At 39.5% G+C, this 24,825-nt stretch overlaps 4 protein-coding genes across 5 annotated transcripts; 2 read left to right on the top strand and 2 right to left on the bottom strand.

Annotated features, from left to right (window-relative positions):
• Window positions 1-1,157: 1,157 nt before the first annotated feature.
• On the bottom strand, window positions 1,158-2,758 carry spn-F (C2H2-type zinc binding domain-containing protein spindle-F). Its single transcript, XM_020961756.2, has 2 exons — window positions 1,875-2,758; window positions 1,158-1,810 (listed from the first exon to the last, which is right to left on the bottom strand). The coding sequence occupies exons 1-2, from the start codon at window positions 2,590-2,592 to the stop codon at window positions 1,443-1,445; spliced, it is 1,086 nt and encodes a 361-aa protein (XP_020817415.2). The 5' UTR covers window positions 2,593-2,758; the 3' UTR covers window positions 1,158-1,442.
• Window positions 2,759-2,834: 76 nt separating this feature from the next.
• On the top strand, window positions 2,835-4,103 carry LOC110191059 (methionyl-tRNA formyltransferase, mitochondrial). 2 transcript variants are annotated; one of them, XM_086839663.1, is made up of 4 exons: window positions 2,835-3,072; window positions 3,131-3,455; window positions 3,528-3,675; window positions 3,731-4,103. In XM_086839663.1, the coding sequence occupies exons 1-4, from the start codon at window positions 2,900-2,902 to the stop codon at window positions 4,093-4,095; spliced, it is 1,011 nt and encodes a 336-aa protein (XP_086695789.1). In that variant the 5' UTR covers window positions 2,835-2,899; the 3' UTR covers window positions 4,096-4,103. The 2 variants fall into 2 exon arrangements, with proteins under 2 accessions (XP_086695789.1, XP_020817448.2); XM_020961789.2 differs by having other exon boundaries at window positions 2,847-3,072; window positions 3,513-3,675.
• mRpL32 (mitochondrial ribosomal protein L32) lies at window positions 4,092-5,110 on the bottom strand. Its single transcript, XM_020961790.2, has 3 exons — window positions 4,767-5,110; window positions 4,458-4,709; window positions 4,092-4,399 (listed from the first exon to the last, which is right to left on the bottom strand). The coding sequence occupies exons 1-3, from the start codon at window positions 4,849-4,851 to the stop codon at window positions 4,137-4,139; spliced, it is 600 nt and encodes a 199-aa protein (XP_020817449.2). The 5' UTR covers window positions 4,852-5,110; the 3' UTR covers window positions 4,092-4,136.
• Window positions 5,111-5,125: 15 nt separating this feature from the next.
• On the top strand, window positions 5,126-24,384 carry qless (decaprenyl diphosphate synthase subunit 1 qless). The gene is made up of 8 exons (XM_020961788.2): window positions 5,126-6,196; window positions 15,981-16,157; window positions 16,908-17,047; window positions 17,452-17,593; window positions 18,243-18,332; window positions 21,861-21,992; window positions 22,269-22,463; window positions 22,891-24,384. The coding sequence occupies exons 1-8, from the start codon at window positions 5,954-5,956 to the stop codon at window positions 23,110-23,112; spliced, it is 1,341 nt and encodes a 446-aa protein (XP_020817447.1). The 5' UTR covers window positions 5,126-5,953; the 3' UTR covers window positions 23,113-24,384.
• The last annotated feature ends 441 nt before the right edge of the window (window positions 24,385-24,825 follow it).

Raw genomic sequence — 24,825 nt, 5'->3', positions numbered from 1 at the left:
GTTGCTATTGGAAGTGGATGTGGAATTGGAATGGAATTGTATCCGATCGGATCGGATCTAAATTTGAGGCGTAAGTGGGGCGTGATTAGCGCCAAACAGTAGCACCACCAGCGGCAGCAAGTGTGGCGCTCTAATTGCAGCTGTTTGTTTTCGAAATGATAAATGATGGATCAAACTGTTGGTGTGTCTGCGCAATGTGTCGAGGAAAACCATATAAATTTAAACGCTGTGGAAATGCGGAAAAGATCTGACAAAGTTTGCTGAACTCTTACACATTCTTTGGGTATTTTAATTTAGTGAATGGAACTAAGACTTTATAAATGCAACTGGTTTGGTACTTAAATAAAATATGTTCTGCTTTAATTTTACAAACCGATTAAAAGGAATTTTTGATAACCTAAATTTAACCTTAAATTTGATATAATTTGATGATATTTTGTATGTAAAAATTATATTCATATTGTATAATTTGTAAGTAAATTTATAACGTTAAAAAAGATGAAATCATACAACAAAAGGCTTTTGTCTAAGGATTGTATTGCATAATATTAATTTTTAACATTCGCTAAAAAGCTTTATATGTTAATAAAAAAGGTTTTTGAAAAACCAAAAAAGATCTTTATACTTTTTATAGTATTATTATCATATCAAGCTTTTTCTCTCCTTACACATCCCCAATAAATATCCATTTCTTTAACAAGCTACTACCCGCTGTGATTATCTTACGAATGCATTCAAAGAAAGTAGATAAGATAACAAACCATTTTTGCATTTGAATTGCTATCAATGGCAATCTAATGACCAAAATTTTGGCAACTATTTTGCATTCAAATTATTGAATCACTTGCCAGATTTGGCAGAAGCTGCCGGACAGGTTTAGTATACGTCACTTCCGAAACCGCTGGGAAATACTCTGACCAGTTACAACACACTACGTTTTCACCACAAAACTTCTTTGTCGAATGTTCCATAATTCCCAGCGTGAGGAGGTGACTCACAGATAAGAGGATCCAATTAGACCGACAATGGCCACAAGCGGTGCTAACAACATTTGTCGCCATTGATCTTCGACACACAATTATGCTGGGCTGGCCAAGGCGGTTTCACTTTTCCAACATCTCTCTCTGTCTCGTGGAACCGAAGAAAGTGGCTTAAAATTTTTCAAGGCTTTACATTAAAACTGTATTTCGTATTCTGTCACTAATAGCTAAGTATTCATGCATACTCATGGTTTATATATATTAAAAGTAAAATAATGTAACTGATTTTTGATATATGTATATGTACGCTTACATGCCTAGTCAATAGAAACGTAACAAGCACGCTTTTCTGGGCAGTTAAACTGCGCCAGTGGCTGTCGCAATCTTCGCGGACAGCTTTGGTTTTAGTACAGAGTACGGAGAGTGTCAGAGCTCGGCGGCAAAGTAGATGCGCCGGTTGGGTCAGAAGTCTCCTACTGTGTGCGACACGAACTCAAACTGCCGCTCAACGCTGCTCTCCACGTCCATGTCGAGTGCGTCATCGATGAAGTGCATCTCTACGTGCTCGCGGAAGGCATTAAAGGTCACCTGGCTGTTGTACACCTTGCCGCACATGGGGCAGGTCTTCTCCATGGCATCGGCTGCATCGGCCTTTATTTTCTCCTGGACGATGTTAATGCGCTGGCTGGGCGGCGTTCCATTGTGTCCATTGTGTTCGATTGGATACTGTTTGAGTTCGTTATTGAGGCTCTCATCCGTCTCGAGACTCTTGTCGGCCATCTCCGGCTTCTTAGCAGACTTCTGGGCGCAATCTGGACAGGGCTGCAGCGCTGTTCGGAGATGAGAGAAAGGTTACATGGGAGCTACTAAGAATACGAAACAAGATCCCCTTACCAATGCGGTTCTCCAGCAAGTTGAGCGCTGTGCTCAGCTCCTGCTGCTGCTTCATTGCCTCGCGCCGCATCTCTTGCAGCCCGTCCATGCAGCGTTTGGCATCCACATTGGCATCTGGTTCAGTGGCGGGTTCCTCCACTTGCAGGTTGTACGGATAAGCCAACTCGCTATCGCCGGTTCCAAAGTCATCTAGAGCTATTTCCTCCAGACTCAGGTCTCTTAGACCATCAGATAGCATCTTGTGGCGCAGGTGCGGGTTCGGAGAGTGCTGTGTGAAGGTCTTAGATCTCACTAGGTTCTGGCTAAGGTTGGCACGCGAGTCGGGAGAGCTGGGCACCTGCTGGGCCAACTGCTGCTGTTGGTCCTTGGAGATCTGTGAGAGGCGCGACCAGAGGCGGCGATTCTCATTCGAGACCATACCGATGTGCTCCTCCAGCTGTTCCTTCTGACGCTGCAGCTCAGACACTTGTGCGCGCAGCGAAATTACTTCACCGGTGCCAGCTACTCCGTTGCCGGTAGAAGAAGGCATGGCGGAGGCCTCCCTTAGCCGCTGGTTCTCCTCCTCCATGCCGGCCACGCGGCGCTGCAGCTGAATGCATCGTTCCTTTATCGTCTGCAGGGCCACTTGCAGTGCGTAGTTCATCTTGTCACTGGATGCATTGGAGTTGGTGGATACTGAGCTGGCCGAGGCCGTGGTTTTAGCAGCGGTTGCCTCCATTGCGAGTCACCTGCGGGGGCAGGATCTTTGCATCCGAATTCTGGGCCAGGTGAAGTCAAAAGAAAATGTTTTTTTTTTTTCGAAGATTTCGTTTGATTTCCTTTTTTGTTGCGTTCTCATTCGTGTGACTGTGCGTGGAACTCCAAAGAATACTAAAATACGTGACGATAGTTTACGTCTTTGTGGACTTAGCAGTATTTTTATTACGTTATTACCGTCTATCGTTACGTTGTTGTGCATTGTGACCAGCTTACTTCACCGAACAGCTGTTTTTGTTTACGCGGCTTATTATCCAACACATTTCTCAATGTTTTACGGCAAAAGTTTAATAAATTTCTACAAATATAAGAGAAAAGTATGGCAGAAAGTATGGCCCATTATAAAGCGCTGCAATGCCACCTACCACCCACCGAAAATTCTCTTCTTTGGCACAGACAACTTTTCCCTGCCCAGCTTGCAGGCGCTTCATAAGAACTGCAGGTAAGCTCTTTGTAATTAGTGAACTATTTAAAAGATTATTAAATATTCTATAACCTAGTGATCGCCTGGGTGTGGTGACCTCATTCAAGAGTCCTGCCAACTGTGTGAGGAGCTATGCAGAGCGGGAGAAATTGCCGCTTCAGAGATGGCCCATAGATGCCTCTGTATGTTCCAATTACGACCTAGGAGTTGTGGTCTCTTTTGGTCACCTGATACCTGCCCACATTATTAATGGATTTCCCGCGGGAATGATCAATGTTCATGCCAGTCTCTTGCCTCGATGGCGAGGAGCTGCTCCCATTATCTATGCAATTATGAGGGGTGATGCCAGCACCGGAGTTTCCATCATGAAAATCGAACCACATAGGTTTGATATTGGTGCTGTAAGTTAATTGTTAAATGATACATAGATTAAATAATATACAATGATTATATTTTAGGTTCTTGCTCAGCAGGAGGTGGCCATTAAACCTGACGTTTTCATGCCGGAGTTGCATGCTTCTTTGGCTTTATTAGGAGCTGATTTACTGGTGGATACTATCAACAGTTTGTCTCAAAGACTAAAAGAAGCAAGGCACCAGGATAATGCAGCTGCCAGTTATGGTAAAACATCTCAAAAAATTAAATAGATCATGTTTTTAATCATGCTATCCCTTAGCTCCCAAAATAACAACAAAAATCACCGAAATAAACTGGTCCGAGCTGTCTGCCTCTGATATATACCGCCGGCACAGAGCTTTGTATGGTTACAAACCCCTTACCACAACCTTTCTGGATAAACAAGTCCAGCTTTTGGAAATCCGGCTACCTGAAGAACCATCTCCCATCCTAAAGCACGGCCATTTTAGCTTCCAACGGAAGCGGAAATCCCTCTTAATAGGATGCGCTCAGGAGAGTCAGTTAGAAGTGCTGCAGTTACGCGTGGAAGGTAGAAAAATCATGAGTGCCCAGGACTTTAACAACGGATTTCTGAAGCAGACCAAGTCCTTGCAATTTACAGATAGTAAAATAGTAGCATGTTGATAACAAAATGGTAGTTTTAATGAAGAATTATAGCTAAGAACCTAGGCCAAGTCGGATGGTTTGACCTCTTTGGTTTCGGACAGCTGCTGCGTGGATTTCTGTAGCAGATTCTTAGTGAACCACATGGGACGAGGCTTTTTGATCTCAACAATGCGCTTGCCCTTCAGCTCCTCGGCAGACTGCTCGGCTTTCTCTCCCTCGTAAAGAACGATTACCTCCTTGTCGACGGGATCTAAGCCCAGATTCTCCTGGATTTTCTCTTGCATGAGCTCAGTTTCCTTTAGGACTTTCTGGTAGCAGAACGCTGAGGGTTGGATATTGATTAATTCATTGCATTAGTCTGCATTGCACAAGGAACCTACGACACAGCACTCCCAGTTCGTGGTCATGTCCACATTGCAGGCACGAGCGAATGTTTCGCTTCTCCCTCAAAGGCTTCCATACGTATTCAGGGTATCCAAACTTCCGCTTCAGTCGCTTCTCCACGGATCTCCTGTGCTTGGGTACGGCCCAGAAGATACCATCACCAATAAGCTGCTTCAGGCTGAATTCCTGGGAGGATTTCTGGCCGGAGATGCCGCTGTGCTCGTGTTGGAAACCGGCCAAAGCCAGCGCTACAGGCAAAACGTACTTAATAAGATGAATTTTAGGAGGGTAATCCAATTATCCACCTGGGGGATGTCCTCCATGTGGCAGGAACAGGCGCTCAACGTTCCTTATAAAGTTTGTAATTGATAAAAACAAATTTTTCGACATTTTACGGCCAATTGTGCTGAATTTACGTAAACGTGATTAGGGATGGACAAAATTCAACAGCAATGCTATCGATATATGGCAACATAATCAAGGGAAAAACGTAAGCACTTCATAAATATTTATGGTAATATGCAAAAAACGATTGTTGTTATTACTGTTATTAATTTAGAATAAAATCTTGTTTTATAATTAAAGTTTTAATTTTATAATATCGGAAAGGAAAATTTATATCTTCCGCTGTATTACGAACCCCACTTCTAATATTACGTTGCGTACCAGTCGCCTTACGTCACCACGCACGTTGCAAGCGATATTATTCGTGAGAGCGGTCAACAGCTGGTTCATCAGCTGTTCCGCACTGTTACGTCAAAATAAAGTAGTGAAAAGGTGCAAATTCCCAACGAGTTAAATAAAAACTATTTCCGAGTCCGGAAAACGCGTTGCAAGTGGCATCTTCGAGTGGCCAAGTGTATGTGGAACATGAGGACACTGACGGCGGCCGAGACGTAGTGGCTGTCAGGCAGAGTGGAGCTGTCCTTATCAGCAGAGTGGAGCAAGGGCAAAGCGAAAAGAGCGGATAGTGTGCGTTGGCCACAGGTCCGCGGGGTCACACATTGCCCCCGCCTCCACTCAACGTCAAGTTCAAGCGGCGTTCGGCTCGGATTTCGAAGTGGGGAATCGGCCTGCATCTTCGGCTTTCCATATCCACCACAGCTTACCTGGGCTGGGAATACCTACCACACCTGGCGGCGCGCACGCGCGCATCGTTTAAAAAAAAAGTTGGCTGGCAAAAACACTTCGTTGGAGCTGTTGGAGCCAGACGCAAGCAAACCGCGCTTCGCCTCGAAACCGCCTGTGGAAAACAACCCCAAAGTCAGACCGAAATCGCCGCGCTTTTCAAAATCGCAGATCCTGCGACTCATAAAAAAAAGCAAAAATATTAAGGAAACCAATAAATATCAAGGAATAATGCCGGTTACTATTCAATGAGTGACTCGTCCTGAATTCTGTGTAAAAAAGCACTGGCCTACTCTGCCCGAAAACCTACGAAAATTATTGAAAAATAGTAACAAACCTAACAAAATATTAAAATAAATCAAAAATGGCCTGCTTGAGCACTTCCGGTCGCGTTGTGTGCGGTTCGCGTCGCCAGCAGACGCACAAGCTGCTGTATCAGCTCTTTGGCACCAGTTCGAGCTCCGTTTCCGGTTCCGGTGTCGGTTCGCGTCCAGGATATGCGGGGAATCCCCATTCCGGCTTGACCCAGCCCAAGACACAGCTGCAGGCCCAGCGATTATTTCACGGATTAAGCTTTAACATCGGCAAGGATTACCCCGATCTGCTGGTAAGTTCATTGCCAGCTCGAACCCGAACCTGGCCAAGAGTGCATTGGCTGCTGTTGCTGCTGCTGCTGCTGCGCATGCGCCAAGTGTTTGCCGCTAATGCGTCTGCGTGACTTTGGCTTTTGCCAGTCTCGCTTTTCATTCGTTTTCTTGCATTTTCTTTGCTGCAAAGCCAAAAAGAAAATGAAAGTGAAATTGGTCGCTGGCTTTTTGTGCAAGTAGCGTGAAACCGAAGAGTGGAAAAGAGAAAAACAAACCAAAGGCCGAAGCCAAAACCGAAGAAAACACAACTTGTTGCGCCCACAGTCGCAGATAGCAAAATTCGCGCAAAAATCGCGATAGTATGTTGTTGGCGGAAGCTGCCGCCGCGTTTATAGTATTTATTATTGTGCTTCGGTCTTTATTTTTTGTTGTTATTTTCCCGAACTTTTATGTTTTTCCTCGCATATTTGCAAGGTGAAGTTTTTTATCGGTGACTCTCTTTCTGGTCTGTCCGCTTGCAGTTTGTCATTAGTTTTTACATTGTTGACAAGTCTGTGAATGATTTTCTTCCTCTGACTTTTTTCACTTCTTTCTTTTGTTATGCAATTTCGCATAGTTATTTTCTCGATGATTTATTGCCTGTATTTATCAATATTTATAGCCTGCAAAGCGCACAGCTGATTTCGAGCAGTGCCTGTAAAACTGTGACCTGCGCCGTATACGCAATATCCGGCTCTTTGATTTCAAGTGGCTTTTTCGCGGGGTTCTATTCAAACATAGCAATTTGTGTTTTGTTATCAGACAGCAAAATGCTATCAGTAATTTCGTGATTTTGTTTTCTATAACATCATAACAATTGTAATCTCTCAGCCATCTGGTATTTAAGTCTATGAATGACGCGCCTAGAGCAATGAATCGTACCGAAAGGGTCGTAAATAACTCGGAAACCTATATTATTCACAAAACTATTACTCAAAAGCTAAGCTATATATTTCTTGGGTAAAATATGTGGAGGTTATGTTCTGGGAGCCTTAATTGTTCTATTGCTAAAATCAAAAGGCAATCCCGGCTATTGTCTTTAAATGCAATTGGCCAAATCGAAACCATTCAACCACTTGCCTTCAATTTAATAGCTTACTTACCGCCTTGAGTGTGTGTAGGCCACCATTAATGCATAGGCTTCTCTCACATTTGTTTTTAGTTAATTGTTTTATAGCACGCCACTTAAGTCAGCCAGCCTATTTAGTGGCTTTGATTTAATGGATTTAGCATTGCAAGTGCAATAAATTGAATGCAGTTTGCTGGCCATTATTCAATGGCTTCGATGGTAAACGTACATAACCCCCCAAACCTTGACATATAGTTGTGCCGTTTTTTTCTGATAAACATATGTGTCTGAAAAAAAAGGTTAAAAGCTTAATAATTTACATTTAATGCACACCTTTGACACTCACCACAGGCGGCCTTGATCCGAAAAGTTACTACACACCTTTTTTTCACTGGAAAGATGTACATTTTAGTCTACAAATAATTAAATTACTTCATTGTAAATAATAGGATGTTTTTACCATAAATTCTTCTTGTGACTCCATATTTTTCTCTAAACATCTATAAATCCTTTCGAATATTATATAGATTTTATTTTACATAAATTTTCCTTTTCATTATCATATATAAATCCTTTTTAAAAATATATAAAAATAGTTACAGGTTATGTTGTTAAATAATCCCATAACGTAACACTCATTCAAATTAAAATAAATGCATTTCTCGGCTCCTACAAAAGCTTGGAAAAAGTGAAATATTTTGTATGCAGCTGTTGTTATCAAGTTATTTATGCATTTCGGCTGTTTAAGACTCTGTCTGTTTCATTTTCGAAGCCGAATAAAAATTCATTCGACGCCAAATTGGTTTTATGCCCAACTCACATCCACACACCGCTCAAAACGGGACAAAAGCAAGCACCTGGAAACTGATACGTTCATCTATCATAGGTAAACAATAAACAAAACGCAAATAGAAAGCGCACGTCGCAGCGGCAGAGCAGCTGGCAGCGCTTGCTGCTGCTGTCCAAAAAAAGAAGAAAATATACAAAAAAAATAAAATAAATAAAAAACTAAAGAAAAAAAAACGCCAACTAATAATAGTCGGCAATAGCAGAAGCAACAACAAAATCAAGCGGTGAGCCAACCGCAGCCATAGAAGAAATTCACTTTTAACGGTTTCTTTGACTTTCTTCTTCATTTCATTTGCCAAGCTCCCCCGCCCCTCGACCAACCATTGTTTTGGCCAAAAGAAACCAGCCAAAAAATACAAAAACTACAAAACAAGTAAAGAAAAATAAAAGTTTAAAGTCTTTATCTATGCGCCACACGAATTTGGCAACAAACTGATTGGCCAGCTTTGCGTATTTTAGTACTCCTTATCGCCGGTCAGTACATCTTTGACTCGAATTAGTTTCCAAATCATTTTCGTCTACAAATCTCTTCCGCATTTGCCCCTCCTCTGGTTGTGTTTATAAACTTTTCACTTTCATTGTAAATGCGTGAAATAAAACCGAGTTTGGTTAAGCTTTAGCCGGCCCAAGAGTTTTAACGCCAGCGTGTGAATTTGATGGGTTCATAGTCCCAAGGTGGCGATTTTTTTTTAATTAGATTAAAGATTAGAGAGTAGAGAGATTGAAGTACAGTTAGATGTTTCTCTGAGCTAAACTTGATTGATTTCCGTCGATTCTCTGGCTGTTATTTTATATATATTTTTATGTGTGTGTGTGATTAATTTAAATGCGAGGGTTTGGTCGCGTGAAAGTGAAACCAAATCTTGACCTGTTTTCATTGAAATTTTATTTTAGAAATTTTTTGAGCACGCTTGAGTTTAAATCTGAGAGATTATTTTAAATATTTTTAAATTCTTTTAATATTAAAAAACTCTTAATACAAAAATTATAGGTGATTGTCCGAAAAAATTAAATGTGTAAGAAATGCCTGCAATAAATCCTCAACTAAAAAGATTATCTTATACATTTATATGTATAAAAAGGGAGCTTCAAATATTTTTTTTTCATATATATTATAATACATATATAAAAAATAAGTACTTTTCCAATTACTTTTTTTTTAAGAAAAGGTCCCAATAATTATAATATAATATTTTAAAGTTAGAATAAATGGTTTTAAAAACAAATTGATAACAATAACTTTTCTAAACAAGAAAGGAAACTATCTTTGGGAAGCTTAAATGTATAATTTAATTGCATTTTGCACTTTCAAACTTTAACTAAACTAAGCCAAAAAATCATATATTTTAAATCGGAAAGCATTCCTATGTTAGTTTTTATTATGTTAATAAATCTGCGTACTCAATTTAAAATTAAAAAAAAAAATTTTAACGATGTAACCCCTTATAAAATTTTTTAAATTAAAAAAAATTAAATTTTTGCCGGACATAGCTAGATCGATTTGGCTTTTGATGCTGATCAAGAGTATATATGTATGGTTTATAGGGTCGGAAATGACTTCTTCACACCGTAATCAGCTTCAGAAAAAGTATAAGACCCTGTAAAGATAATAGTTTTGCTTCAAACTTAAGCAAACTTTAAGTTCTTTTACTGAAAGTAACTTAAAATATAAAAAATAATCATTATAATGATTAAAATCCCTCGTTCCGGTTGTCTTAAAATTGTGTTTAACAATCACATCCTCACATCTTTTTCCCTCAACCTCTTTGTGAGAAAGCCATCAGGTTAGGCATAAATATGTGAAAAAAACATAAGAGACACGAAAAAAGTGACAGATATGCTAAAAGATACATCTTACATATGCACAAGATGCTCATATCGTAAATCGTTGTCTTTGTGACTGTATCTTTATTTCTGCAAAACACTTTCACTCGTAACTGACCCACAGATTGACCAGCAAACCGACCCCCTCCAGAACGTGTAATTCTCCGAAGGTTGGATATTATTATAATTTATTTTTAATATGCAATCGCTTATGGTTTAATTGGTTAAGAGCGGGGGAAGAGGACGGAGCTTTGGCTATGGCAACGAAACCGAAATTGGTTGTGGGCATGCCTAAGCGGATTGGGTTGACTTTCATTCAACCTGTCTTACACCTGCAATGGTCTCTTTGATCGCTTGCTGCTGGTGCCTTTACCTTTGGCTTTGGTATTTTTCGGCCCGTACTTGCTGACCCAATTCCAGAAAGACGCATGCGTTTTGGTGTTGTCCTAAACTGGTTTTCGGGTTCGGTTTTCGGTTTCGGTGGTTTCTGCTGCCGCCGCGCCAAGACTGTTAACTGTTAATGATTTCAGCGTTGTTTTCCTTAACAACAAATTTTCGGATTTCGATTTGAAAGCCCCCAAAAGAAGCGCCGCCATCGAGCGTTGTTGGTACGAGTTTAGTTTTGACCAAGTTGCGCAACCCAATGGCCGGCCCAAAATTCCCAAAGCCATATATGGGCTGTCAAGCCCACATTTCATCAATGTCGCTCATGTTGGTCCATTGGTCCATTGGTCCACTTGCCTGCCCTTTGGGCGTTTTACATTTTCAATGTTTTATCAGTGATTATCATAAATTTGACTATCTGCGATGCAAAGGGAATTCATTTCTCACACTGATTGGACCGCTTGTTATTTTTTGAACTTGCATTCTGAGAGTTTCCATTATCATCGTTAGTTTGTCCAAGGGTTTCCACCAAATTAACATGGAAATTTGCTTTTTAATAGTCTTAATGTTTCGAAATTCAGGGCCTAAATATCAATAACAACAAATTAGACGGTGTGAGCCTTAAATTTGGCAGCACGCCTTGCACTTTGCATTTTACGAATTCCAAATTTTGTGTTTTATTTTTTTTCCTGTCTGCGCGCGCACCCGTTTTATGTAATTTTTTTGACTATTGGCGACTTGGTTGATTTACAGCCAATGTCCCCCCCTTCCCGAAAGCCAGTCAATGCAGGATAAACTTGAATTTTCAGGTTTTCCACTAATAACTGGTTTCCAATTTGTCTGCAAAAATATTTCACAGTTTTAGTTTTCCTTTTTCTACCTTAATATTTTGGTAACATTTTACTTTGTCTAGCCTTTAGACAAATTGTTATAATTACCAAATAGTGTAAACCACCCAATATTTTGCTTAATAAAAATTATTTTCATAGTTTTTTTTTTTTGCGGCTTCTTGCAAGTTGAAGCGTTTAAAAACGCATTCGCTTTCGTACGTTTTGCTAGCGTTTAGAAACGCGTCTGCGTTTTAAGTCGCCTACATAGACTAATATCACGCAGCCGCCGCGTTGGTCAAGCACGCACTAATTTCAATTGTAAATCGCTTTTGGGTTGCGTAATATCCAAAGTGACGGTGGAATGCCATGTGATTCAATTGCAGATATATGATTGCGGAAAGTAGTTGGTGAAACTGGATCGGAAATCAAGTTTATAGCAATTAATAAATGAAAAATCACATTGAATCCATTTTTGGGGATGTCAGCTCATTAGTTTTTGTTTGGGGAAATCCCCCAGAGAGGTTGTTAAGAGATTTATATATACGTTTTTATAAGGCAAATGAACTCTAACTGAAACCCCAAACTATACGTTACCCATTTTATTAGTTTAAACTCCACTGAAATTCCTGAAACTTTAAGAACCCATTTCCGGAACTGCATTGGTATGTGGCTAACTAATCTTCCAGTGATTTGCGAACCTCAATTGGTCAATCGATTGCAGTTGTCATAGTCTCGGATGGGGGCTTAATTTCGACGCAATGAAACCGTGACGCATTGAGCATTCGCAATGGAGACATTAGCAAATAAAGTGGATACATTATGTTTGGCTTTTCCAGCTAATTTATGTGTGCTGTGTGTACTGTGTTGCCCCCCCAGAAGCGTTCTCAGTGGCACAAGGCACAGCAATGCTTTGTCAAATACAAATTGCCCAGTTTTCAGGCAAACACACACCACACACACACTTGGCACTTGGCATTCACACTCACTTCAAACCGCTGAGATGTTAACACGCATGTAAACCACTTGCTGCCAGCAGGCATTGCGGCTAATGAAGAAGCTACGAAAATCGAACGGCAAAAGCATGCTTAAATATATATGTATGTATGTATATATAAAATATGCAGCCAATAGAGGGGGGAAGGGGTTACGTTCGGTTACTTTGGTTATGTCAGCCAACAAAGCTGGCAATGGCCAAAACAACCGCAGCGATGACAAAAAGGGAAAGTATAAGTCCAAAGCCTCGTCTTCGGACTCCGATACGTTTTGTGGCCCTCAAAGAGCCAAAGAGAGGCGGTTGTTGCTACTTTCTTGAATGTTTCACTGTCTCCGGTTTTGGCCAATACTACCTTGCTGCTATGTGTTCGAGCCGTCGCTTCCGCTACCAAGGCCCGTCATTTTCGATCAAAAGGCAGCAAGAGAGGCATTTCTTTTTTGGCCAGCAAAGAAGCAATTAAAATTTGTTGTTGGTTAAAGGTATTTTAAAGCGATGATTCAGCTGGGAGTTCACATACCATGTATTTTATCCTTTTCGTACAGTAATCTGAATATAATTACTATAAACAATTTATGAGTTCAGCCTTCCGCATAGCACTTAATAAACGACTCAAAAGTTCTGTTTCTCCATGCAGCCTAAGCATTAATTTGTTAACTTGATTGCTATAATTGAATAATTTTTAGCATGTTTAGCTTTTAAATCGCAGGTGTTAACAGTTTTCGTACTTATGCCCGACCTCCATAGCAAAATAGCAACATGCAAAGGCAATTGTCTGTTGTTCACATATCGCTTATGATATACCGCACCATACGCCGCATACAAATTGCCTTAAAAAAGGCGAGCGAAACAAGAGCAGAAATCATAACAATGCGGCTGCGGATCGACACAATATACTATAGTAACTGAGTCGTAAGGCAATCAATAACACACAAATGCTAAAAAAAATGTTGCAATTCGCTGATTGTTAAAGCCTTCAATCAAAGCTGACATCAATCAGTGCGAGGCACTCGAAATGCTGGCTAAATACTTTCATCGTTTCATGTCTTCATCTTGAACTGAGGCCGCGCCATCAATGGACACCAGAGTGGGATGGAATGGGATGGGTTTTTGCGGCTGAAGAGGATTATGTCGTGGGAGCGCCCTGTGGCGAACAAAATGCCACCTCTATTTGATTTGATATTCGTTACTTTTCGTTTTGTTTTTTTACTTTGCACTTGTCTCCTCAATTTGCAAACATAAAAACGCTGATAATGCTGCAATTGCTTTGATCACTGCGAGCACCGCCTATTTTGTGCAATTTTGTTCACAAATTAAATTAATGAGTGCAAGAAATGCGAGTATTTAAATGAAAATTGGCAGAGGTGCCGCTAAACAAATAAAAGATAATTATTTCGGGGGCATTGTTGCTTCGCCGCGGCAAAAGATCATTATTATTATTATTATTATTTCTTCTTTTTGAATCGATGTGAAAGTTGGCTTGCCAATTGTTGCGGCTCCTCTTTTGTGGAGTGTGTGGAGGTTGCCAAAGGAGGTTTAACTGGATATCTTTGGTTGGCTTTTGAGTCAGGTTAAGTGCGATTTAAACTTATCAACTGATTGGAGGCAATCTTAAGAGGCGTGTTGGGGAAAAGAAATGCAAATCTTGATTCAAAACATAGCAGAAAATGAAACTGAAACTCTTTAAGCTTAATTCAGTTGATATGAAAATTATAATACAATATTATTTCCTGCCTTAATTTAATCCATATATTTAATGAGCCATTAATTAGGAGTACTCCTCCATTGTATTTGCATATTTTTCCCCTATATACACCCTCGACTTTCTAGATTTTTTCCTTATTTCTTTGCTCGGTTATAAAAGCAGCCGCATTGTAAACAAAATAAAAAGAGTGATTGAAAGTCCTCGGTTCATCTTCGGCAGCCAAGTGCAACGGCTAAGAGTGTACTTCCTATGTATTTTACTTACTTTTTAATGCCTCTGTTTTTTGGCTTTGTGCACGCAACAAGCCCATAATCCTCAACTTTAATTTGCAAAAAATATTTTCAGTCAAGATGCGATGCTTGGCCAGAATGCAGGCCAGAGCATTGACCTGGCTTTAAAGAGAGCACATTAGCAGGTTCATGAGGTTTAGAGACACTTAAAATCCGTTCGGCTTTCGTGGGCACCTGCTGACGTTAGATTGTCTTAACTTGGCTTGCCGTAAAAACCATTTAACAGTGCTTAAGAGTCTGACGGCGTATGTGGCCAACTCGAAATAGCCACAATTAAATGCATTTCTGCACGTTCCACAAATTTCTGTTTCTTTCATTCACTTTTTTTTTTCTTTATTTTTTGGCTTTTGCAAATATTATCATATCAACGGTGACGGTGGCCAGCTGATGGCACTAATTTTAATTTGGCGCACATATTGAAAATGAAAGTTTCCACGACTCGAATTTAATTGGATTTCTTCCGGCTGCTGCTGCTGCTGCTGCTGGCATTTTGCTGTTGTAATTGTGATGCCTCGGATTTTGTAATAAGCCATGGCTCGCTTTCTACTCGCCAAAAGCCAAAGGCCCCCCCTATGCCTTACCTTGCCGATGTTTATGACACATATTAAATATGAAACTGGGTCATTACAAGCTCTTTTCAATGGGAACTCTGGCTCTCTGACCAACAATTTGTTTGGTTATTTTACGATGCTTAACCAGTTTGGACAATCAAAAGGCCCCACACGTGTGGGTCAAATTAAAGACGATGATATTGACGATCTTCAATGATGATGGTGTTCGCTGCAGAAGCTCAGTTACCAAGGGCGTTGTTACGGCCATTGACTGTTTGAGACTCTTCCAGGATCTCGAAAGCAAGTGGGTCAATATCCACAATCCACTCCCAATGTGTAATCATAGCTAAATATTTGAAATCGCAGCCACTGCTGACAACTGGCAACATCGAATTTACATGTTATCGTATCGTGTGCGGCTTTTATTGACAGTCTGAGTGGTTGGCTGGTTGACTAGCTGACGGCTTGACTGGCTGACAGGCTGCACAAGAAGCAAACAAATGCGATTGCATAATTGCACATAAAAGTGCCTCAGAAAAATAAAAGCAAATACATACAAGTCCGGATTTGAACGGAAAGGCGAGGCACATTTCCTGCAGTGAAAGAAAATGTTGGAAAATTATTTCCAAATTTATTTTATAATTATTTGAACAGCAATTGAATTGTACATCGAGGGGATAATAAGTTTTAAATAACTAGCACAGAAAAGATTTCAGATAGGCAAATTAGGGAATTTTTGACTGAGTTATGATGGTTTTCGAAGTTTCCTTCCTTTCTTGTTATATTTAATTTATTAAAAAACCCTGGTTTTTTATTCATTGCCAAATTAAAACTCAATCAGGAGCATATTTTTTTGGCGAGTGCCGCAACATGTTGCCCGGCAATTTAGCCGCGCGTGTTGCTCTCTTTTGTGTCGCTTTGTTTTGTGGACATAAAAGGATTTTGCGGCTACGACAATTCAAATTCAACGACAAGGTCAAGAGTCGCGCGAGAGCGTCGACAATCGACTTCAATTAGTTGGCCATTTACTGTGGTTACAACCACACGGCCACTGCAATTTTCCAGTTATTAATTTTCGGCAACTGGCGGGCAGAAAATCCAACGGCGTGCAAGGCGAAACTCGTTAGGCGTGGCAGCGCCCGCAATTGAAAGTTGTTAAGTGACTTGTTTGCCCCTCCATTATTCACACTTTGTTATTAATTGCAGCATTTACCTGAAATCGCTAACCGTGGTTCTACCTGTTCTCTTTTTTATATCTCCCCAATTTTCCAGCAAAGTTCGCACAGCTGCAGCCACAGCCTCAAGTACTCGCAGTGCTCCAAGACGAATCTCCGCCAGCACAGTTCCGTGCACACACAGCAGCCGGCGGGTCCTGTCCGGGAGTTCCAGATCGATCCATATATCATACTCGATGATGACCTCAAGTACTTTTACGATGACGTGAGATATGTAAGTGGGAGGTGATTGGGGGGTATTTTGCAGAGAAATATTATCTTTTGGGTTCACTTACTCGAGAAAATTGAATGGAAGGGAAATGTCTATCATAAATAAGATGTTAAGGAAACCAATAAGGGTATTGGTTATCTCAATAAATCGTTGGTTATGGAAGTACATACGTGCTAAGCATTTGTATATGAATACTCTTTCTTTAAATTCAATTAAAAAATAGAGTATGCTTTCAAAGTAATTCTCTCTAATTTATTAAAATAAATAAGTCGCGAGGTAAGGCAGAATTTATTACAATAAGTTCATTAAAATGTCTGGAACTAAAACTCTCATTTAAAAGCAAGTTCTTCCATACATTTTGAAACTAGTTAATGTCAGGTATCTGTTTCACTTTTTATGTACCTTCATATATCTTTAAAACAGCAGTAAAAAGCGCAGTAATTGTTTCCCTGACAGATCTTTAATAAAACAAAATTTTACACTCTATAAAAATGAATAACAGGCCTAAGTAGCTCATAAACAAATTATTTCAAACCACAAAGATTAATAACGCATATAAAGTTTTGCGAGAAATTCCATTCACATCTTGTTGGGGACGTCATTGATTATATGGTTATTTTCCTCAAACCCAGCTGGAGGGGATTTTTTTATCTCGCAACCAGAACACAAATATTTGCTAATTTAGGCCAAAGTCTAGAATTTAGAAGGTGTGACTAATTTCTCTTTTGTGTATTCCATATTATTATTGTGTAGCTGCTAAAATCGGGGACATCGCAACCGGAGTTGGACACTATTGCCAGTTATTACTTTGATGGCCAAGGAAAGGCGCTGCGACCCATGGTCACCATGCTAATGGCCAAGGCGATAAACTATCATCTGAATAACGAGTCACAGTAAGTATTGTTTATATTTTAAATAGGGATTTAGTGCAAAAAGAAAACATTAAAAACACTTACCTCAATCACCAATAAATACATCTTTTTAACTCGGCAAATGTATAGACTTTGAAAAGATTTTTATTATCAACCAAGTATGAATTCTAAATTAATTTAAATACATTGTATAGACTTTCATATTATCTATTTGAAATGTATGCCTTATTTTTAAATAATAACTTAACATATTTTCCTATGATCATTCTGTGTGTTTGCCCTGTTGCCGAGTGTAAATGATTAGCATGGCTTTGCGAAATGTTCGCATTTCAGTCATTTTAGATTAATGCACGGTCGCAGTGTAGGTTTTGCCCCACCAAAACTACTAAATCACTAAAATCATATTTTGTCTATCGCCTTGACAGCCAATTAGTACACAAACAACGACAGATCGCCCTCTTCTCGGAGATGGTTCACTCGGCCAGTTTAGTGCACGACGATGTCATCGATCAGTCGGACTTCCGACGCGGCAAGCCCAGTGTTAATGCTCTATGGAATCATAAAAAGGTAAGTACCATTCGGAATCCGAATCCGAATCCGAAGGAGATCCGTGATGATATTAGGCATCGGTGCCATCGATGTTTGTTGAAGCCAAACAAACCAAGCCAAACACGCGCCCAGTTAGAGTCTCTTCGCAACCAAAGCAGCAATCAAGCTGGCAGCAGCAATCATCAATCCCAACTCCCAGCAGACCTCTGACTTTGACATCAATTTGTTGCGTATTTCGATTCACAGTGTTTATTGACTTTGTCAACAGGTATCTTGCATCACTCGAAAGGCCTCAAATCGGATGGCGATGCTGATGCTGATGGCTCTTCATTAAACTTAATAATAGACCAGACGCAAAATCCCACATATAGCGATCTCAATGCAGTTTCCCTTTCGACATGTCTTCAAATTGAAATGCATAAATTAATTTTTGATTTCGTATATCATCAGCTTCACAAGTCGAGGAAGCGTCAAAAGAGGCCGAAGCGCGAAGACCGTTAATATTAAAGTCTTTTTCCTTGATTGTCTTGAAGCTGGTCTTAGTCATGCCAGTTAATTTTTGGTTGTTTTGTCTTTGCCAATAGCTGTTAACTGTTGCAACATATAACTGTATTCCTTTGTAGCCGCTATTTTATTTTCTGACCATGTCTTAACATCGTCTTTGCAGGTCACAATGGCTGGTGATTACATCTTATCGATTGCCTCGATTATGATTGCACGTCTGCGCAGTGATGATGTGACGATTGTACTGAGTCAGGTAAGCATACATTTATACATTCTCTTAAAAGGATATGACTAAGAAGTGGCCTAAATTCTGGCAAGATATGTGTAAGATTTATTGACTTAAGCTGGAGGTAAATAATATTACAAATATTTGAAAGGAAAAGCAGAAAAATGTGCATTTAAAGTTAGTTTGGATTCCCAAAATGATATTCTTTACATACCTTTGTCCATCTATGATTAATCTCAACTAAATTTTAAACTTTAAAACCCAACCCCATAGTTTTTGCAATCGCTACCAAATTAAATAAAAATAGAAAACCAAACATTTCGATGTTACCAAGTACCTTCTCGCACATTTTATGCTGCCAGTTAATTGGTAAAGTAAACGCAAATATCACAACTGTTTGCCAAACTCATTCAGCAAAAGGGGAAGGCTGTTGCCACCAAGAATCAGTCACTTAAAAAAGTCCCGGATTCAGATGAATTATCTCTGTGTCTCTGTAAATAGGTATATATAATGTATATATTTTTATGAATGTACGTAATCAGATCGGGTGCCAAATTTCACACAATTGTTGGGCAAACAGAAGGGAATCTTTGTCTTTCCTGAAATTATGAAAGTTGCTCATTCTGTTTCGTGGCCAACTTTGGGTTTTTTGGGGGAACTGAAAACTTCTCCCCCTTACCTGCAGAAAGCCAAAAACCAGTCGTAATTTAACTTCCTGCGTCCCTGGGAATCGTCCAAGGTTCGCCCTTCGCCAGAGTTCGTAAAACTTTGCAACAACGTCGGCATTCACTTTTAATGTTTCGATGTTCCGATGTTTTTTTATTGCATTTCTGAATCTGCGTCCTTGCAATTGCAGTTACTGTGGCAGTGCAGCCAATTAGTTTTCTTTCCGGTCAGATATGTCTTGTTAAGGCGTTGAAAATTCAAGGAAACAGGTCTGTCTTACATAATTACCATTGAATTGATGTGTTTTATATTAATTTTCTGAAAGATAAAAGACTGCACTGTTCTGTCTAAATTCAGGGCATCAAACAGGTTAAGGTGTGAAAACATTGCATACTTTTTAGCGTCCCAATATTTTTCTCTAGGTGAATTTTAAACGCATCATAAACATTGTTATATTTAAGTGAATTTTGTTCAAATTTTGTGTCTAGAATTTAGAAAATTTAAAAAAATAGTTATAAAAAAGAAGCAAAGTAAAACTAAGAATAAATCATAATATTTTATGACTTTAAAAGTAAAAGAAGTTCACCATCATTTGATGTCCTTTTTATATCCCCCTTTTATATTGTCATCACTACTGTGATTGTGCCTTGAAATTCCGCAGAAATATTTCATCGCTTAGTGCGATGCATCACGTAGTTTCTATAAATTTGAAATTAGTCACACCTGCCAATTTCACTTTCGATGGTGGGGCACGAGAGTGAAACTAGATCTGCTAGTTGCCTTGGAAACGAAGGTGTCTCGGGGATCTCTCTTTCTTTCTTGGGACCGCAGCAGCAGCCACAACATCTTCTCTGCATATTTACACAATCGAGCGCGGCAAAGTTAATAGCCAAAGCAAACACAATAAACTTGCCTACGTTTTTGGGTTACACATTCTCCGTCTCGATGCGATGATGGGTTTTCTCAATTCGCAAAACATGCGTAACACCTGAGGATTGGCTTCAAGATAAATCCAAAATCCAAAAGGTGCGGCCCCCAGACACTTATCTAGTTTTTATTTGTCCATTTCATTTGGCCATGATTATCGGGACCCGTGTATCTAATGCATAATTTGGCTCATTAGCATTCGAGACATTTTGACCCCATCAAAATGAAACTTTCTTTACGGCCATGAGGTCATGAGATATACAGAAACTATTAAAAAACTAGTTCTGGCTATCTGATATTTATTCAAAATCTCCCCAAAGCGGTGAAGTATACAAAACAAAGGCTTGTAGAATTGGTTTTGCATAATCTTTGTCTTTGATTTCGTTTTTCAAAAGCGCATGTAGAAATGTAGCATGATATTAAGAGGCATTTATCTTGTATATCATTTCTTATATCACTTTTCTAGGGAACTACAAAGAGTGAACTAGAAAATCAGCAAAGCCTAATAACTAATTTTTCTAAATCAGTATTAAATAACGACTTAGAATCTATGGTGTGAGATCTTTGTTATTTCTTATAGAAGTCTTTTAGCATGTTTCTTTTCATCTAACACAATCTCCAAGCTTCAGCATATATGTATTTATCAGATTTTTTTGTGTGTTAAATATTCCCCACACGTGTCTGAATAATTTCAACAGCTTCTAAGACATTGGTTGGCATTCATAAAATGTGTAGAATGTCCGCTTGCCTTTCAATCAAGCATATTTATGACTATCTGTGAGTTTTGGGTTTAACCAGACCGTTAAGACCCAGACGAAATGAGGTAATTGGTAGTAGATAAATGTAATCAAAGGAAACACGAAAGAAAAGTAATAAAGAAAGAAGAGTAATAGTTAGCCTGCAGTAAAATAAAAGCTAAAGTGTGTATTTTATTTTTGCTGTCCAAATTCCCCTTGTCGGAAGTTGGCCGCTGAAAAAGAAAATTCCCCATGTACGTGCCTTACAAAACTCGCTTCGAGGCTAACCATTTTTTTATTTCACAAAGTGCACTTGCATTTTGCGGTCGAGAAAAAATACAAAAAAAATGTTGGCCTGCAGCATTTGGTATCATTTTGGCTTCATTTCGCTGCTTAAAAGGTGGCTCTGTGTTAATTTGTTTGGCTCTAAATGCACTTGCTGGTCGTTTTTGAAGCTCACGCACTTGTCTTTGGCTGTGTTGTATTTTTTTTTTACTGCCACTTGCTAGTTGTGTTAATTAACATTGAAAGCTGGAATTTGGCCGGGCTGTTTTGGCCAGAAACTATTGGCCAAATCACCTTGAGCTCCTTGGGATCGGATCAACGGAACGAAACGGCTCCCACACATAGGGGTTGTGTGTATTTGCCAAAGATTTTGACAACTATCTGTGAGTTTCTTTGGCCGCCGTAATCAATGAAAATGCCTATCGAAAGCGAGTTGGCGAAGGGCGTGCCAAACAGTCTTGTGGACAAACAAACGGGCCAAAATAGCCAAAATAGTCAGGTAGCATCGGTTACCCACCCGTCCTCATATTGAGCTCTGAATGAAATCTTGTTTGCCAGATTTATTTGGCACAATTTTGTGTTTGCCATTTGTATTTGAGGCTTCACCCATGCGGAAGTTATACACTCCCTTGGGCTGTAGTAAATCGCTTTGATGGACGTTACGGATCTTGGAGAAGGATGAACCAGGCAAATATTGTTTCATATACAGCTTAGTGAATAGTATAATTATATTCTAAAGTCCTATATTTTATTTGTACTGACACAAAGAATTACGTAATTCATTCAACTGGGAGTTGGGAAAACCCCAACAGAATAATCGTTGAAGGGGAAGTCATTGCCATTGACGTTAACATCACTAATCGCTGACATATTTATAACGCATTGTGTCTGACATTGCCATTCTTATATCTTATATTCGTATATCTTCTGTCTGTTGCAGATTTTAACCGATTTGGTTCAAGGCGAGTTCATGCAGCTCGGCTCAAGGGAAACGGAGAATGAGCGTTTTGCGCATTACCTGACCAAGACATACAGGAAGACCGCATCACTGATTGCCAACGCACTGAAGGCGGTGAGTACTCGTTATCCACATGCAATTCCCAGCTGGAATCTTTAGTATTTCACATTTATCGGACTTAAGCTTAATTCTGCAATTAGTTTGCATGCAAGTCGATGCTATTGTGCCCATTGTTGCAATTGCTGAATTGACTTTGAACTATGGATGACCGAAATATAACCATTTATTAAACGTGTTTCGAAATTCCATAAAAGTATTAGTCATTAATGTTTAATTTAAGTCGTAACGATTTTAAATTCCCATTTTAAATCATTCTTATTCTCCTTGCAGACCGCCGTGATTGCCCAAGCAGATGACAATGTGGCCGAGGTGGCCTTCCAATATGGACGCAACATTGGCCTGGCCTTTCAGCTGGTCGACGACATGCTGGACTTTGTCTCCTCCACCGAGCAGATGGGCAAGCCAACGGCGGCGGATCTGAAACTGGGCCTGGCCACCGCCCCAGTGCTCTTTGCATGCGAAAAGGTGAGTTCTCAGACATTTCCTTATGGGAAATGCATAGAGAAAAATGCTGGGTGTGTCGGGATGTAATGAGTATTTGCTCAGATCTCCGTACGCTTTGCATCTAAAGTGCCTTTGCACCGCCACTGTTGATGATGTGATGATGATGTATTCGTGGTGGTGGCGGCAAAGATGATGATATCATAGGTTGGGTGGGTGGTTGGACGAAAGCCCGGCCTGACAGCTGCTCGAATGCGTTTGCAACTCAATTGCCAGCGGGGCGATTAACGCCTCCAGCACTGCTAATTTCCATTTGCTATGCAGTCCGCGATCTTGGCCAGTGCCGCGTGCAATGCGTTGGCAAACAATATCCAACCACCGAACCCACCCCGACTGAGAGTTGCAGTGGCTGCATAATTGAAATACCTGAAATTTCTCATCTCTTTTGCAGTACCCCGAGCTGAATCCGATGGTGATGCGACGCTTCAGCGAGCCCGGGGATGTGGAGCGTGCCTTTGAGCTGGTGCACAAGTCACATGGCCTGGAGCAGACCCGTTTCCTGGCCAAGAAGCACTGCAACGAGGCGATACGGCTGGCCCAGGAGCTGACGGAGTCGCCGTATCAGAAGGGACTGCAGGTCGTCGCCGATTTAGTCATCAATCGCATGAAGTAACACTTAACGTAATCATATTAATCGTATGCAATAATAATAATGTTATGTAGGCCACACAGTCGATGTTTCGGTTAAGTTTTGTCAGCCAGTGAGCTAGCAAGGATAACGTAAAATTGTAAACAAAAGAATTATTATTTAGTTTTTAGGCATTTGTTGTTGACACTGTAAATAATTGCATAAACAAATCAAAAAGAAAAGAAAAACAAACAAAAAATCAACACAATTTACGGCTAACTACGCTGTACATACATAACTATATATATGAGATGTTTAAAGAATTTTTAACAAATTTTATATGCAATGTTTTTCGATCAATTTATTTATATATATGTTATGTATAAAGAAATATATTCGAGAAGCCAACAATAAGTAAAAAAAAAAAAAAAAAAGAAATTAAAGCTGTACAAATAACTCTTCAGAATGATTCAAGCCTAAAGGGAAATGTTGCCAACTTTAGCAACTCAAACTTAAACAAAGGAAATTTTGAAAAAACTACTATCTTCGAAAGAAAAAATTGTTTATTAGTCAATGCAACAAAGAAACCCGCGTGTAAACGATATTTATAATAATGATGCATAAAGCAAACAATTTGTTTATTTAATATTAAACATTTGTTTAGGACATTTCATGCCTAAATGGTTCAATGGTTCTCCGTATGCACTCTTCTTCAGAATCCCTTCCGGCAGCACAAAAATATAACTTAACAAATTTAAAAATTAAATTAAAAATATATTTTGAACCATTCGCGCATGAAATGCATATATAATTAAATAACATATAAAGAATAAAATATTATATGTTCTATAAGAAAATGAAAGCGGATGCTGCCCAGTCTTAATTTTAAATCATTTCTTCTTCTCCGCAATAATAATTTATAAGACATTCACACAAAATCGATCGACACAAGCCCATTTTGGAATGCCTAAAAAAAACCATAAGCTCTATATAATTTAAGTTTTATTATTTTAATTTATAAAGGCAACCTCAATTAAGTCAGTCAGCAGGAATTGTTTTTTTTTTTAGTGTACATAGTTTTGAAAGAATCAAGCAAGACTATTTGGGGCTCCTTTACAGCCTGCTCTACACTGAGAAAATTAAAGAAAGAATAGAAAGTGCTCATTCTGGCTAGACATCGGTTCAAATGGGTGCTGAAGGCGATTTACCCGCGACAAAAATGATGATGATAATGATGTTGATATTGATACATGTAATTACGATATTTGTACACTTAAAGAGATGAATAAAAATTCGATTTTGTAAAACAAACAAAAAGGCTTTTGTATAAAATTCCAAAGGAACAAGGGATTAAAGCTTAAATTTCTGATTGCTCTGCCCACAAAGATACTCGGAGCCATCAAACAGACATTATCCACATGCTCTCCATGGCGAGGAGGCAGCCAGAGGCAACTATGTATGTAGCTATGCAACATATTGGCCAAAAAACAACAACAACAACAAGGAGGACCATGACGACCTAGTGAAATAGTTTTGGACATGGCCAAAGTGCTTTATGTTGCGACGGGCAGGGCTGATATTCGGAATTGGGCCAAACAAATAAATTCTGTGTCTGTGGCAAGAAAAGCCAGCTAGCTGCTGGCACATGGGGCGTATGAGTAATGCCCAAGAGTATTTTAGCTTAAAAACCTTCAACAAGTCTCGGATTAAATTGCACGCAACGGCAGAAGATTTTTTTTTTCAGAAACCAAATATTGA

The sequence above is a fragment of the Drosophila serrata genome, unplaced genomic scaffold (assembly GCF_035046125.1).
Source record: "Drosophila serrata isolate PLE 108 unplaced genomic scaffold, ASM3504612v1 contig_376, whole genome shotgun sequence".
Classification (NCBI taxonomy): domain Eukaryota; kingdom Metazoa; phylum Arthropoda; class Insecta; order Diptera; family Drosophilidae; genus Drosophila; species Drosophila serrata.
The sequence above is the reverse complement of the archived record's forward strand: the minus strand, read 5'-3'. Positions and strand labels throughout refer to the sequence as shown.

Excerpts from the sequence above, each read along its gene's own strand:
- spn-F (XM_020961756.2), bottom strand. The coding sequence starts at position 2,592 with ATGGAGGCAACCGCTGCTAAAACCACGGCCTCGGCCAGCTCAGTATCC. Across the intron at positions 1,811-1,874 it reads CTTGCTGGAGAACCGCATTG|CGCTGCAGCCCTGTCCAGAT; the intron begins GTAAGGGGATCT and ends ATCTCCGAACAG.
- LOC110191059 (XM_020961789.2), top strand. The coding sequence starts at position 2,900 with ATGTTTTACGGCAAAAGTTTAATAAATTTCTACAAATATAAGAGAAAA. Across the intron at positions 3,456-3,512 it reads ATAGGTTTGATATTGGTGCT|GTTCTTGCTCAGCAGGAGGT; the intron begins GTAAGTTAATTG and ends ATTATATTTTAG. Across the intron at positions 3,676-3,730 it reads TAATGCAGCTGCCAGTTATG|CTCCCAAAATAACAACAAAA; the intron begins GTAAAACATCTC and ends GCTATCCCTTAG.
- mRpL32 (XM_020961790.2), bottom strand. The coding sequence starts at position 4,851 with ATGTCGAAAAATTTGTTTTTATCAATTACAAACTTTATAAGGAACGTT. Across the intron at positions 4,710-4,766 it reads ACATGGAGGACATCCCCCAG|CGCTGGCTTTGGCCGGTTTC; the intron begins GTGGATAATTGG and ends TTTTGCCTGTAG. Across the intron at positions 4,400-4,457 it reads CGAACTGGGAGTGCTGTGTC|CGTTCTGCTACCAGAAAGTC; the intron begins GTAGGTTCCTTG and ends TCCAACCCTCAG.
- qless (XM_020961788.2), top strand. The coding sequence starts at position 5,954 with ATGGCCTGCTTGAGCACTTCCGGTCGCGTTGTGTGCGGTTCGCGTCGC. Across the intron at positions 6,197-15,980 it reads AGGATTACCCCGATCTGCTG|CAAAGTTCGCACAGCTGCAG; the intron begins GTAAGTTCATTG and ends CCAATTTTCCAG. Across the intron at positions 21,993-22,268 it reads TTGCCAACGCACTGAAGGCG|ACCGCCGTGATTGCCCAAGC; the intron begins GTGAGTACTCGT and ends TTCTCCTTGCAG.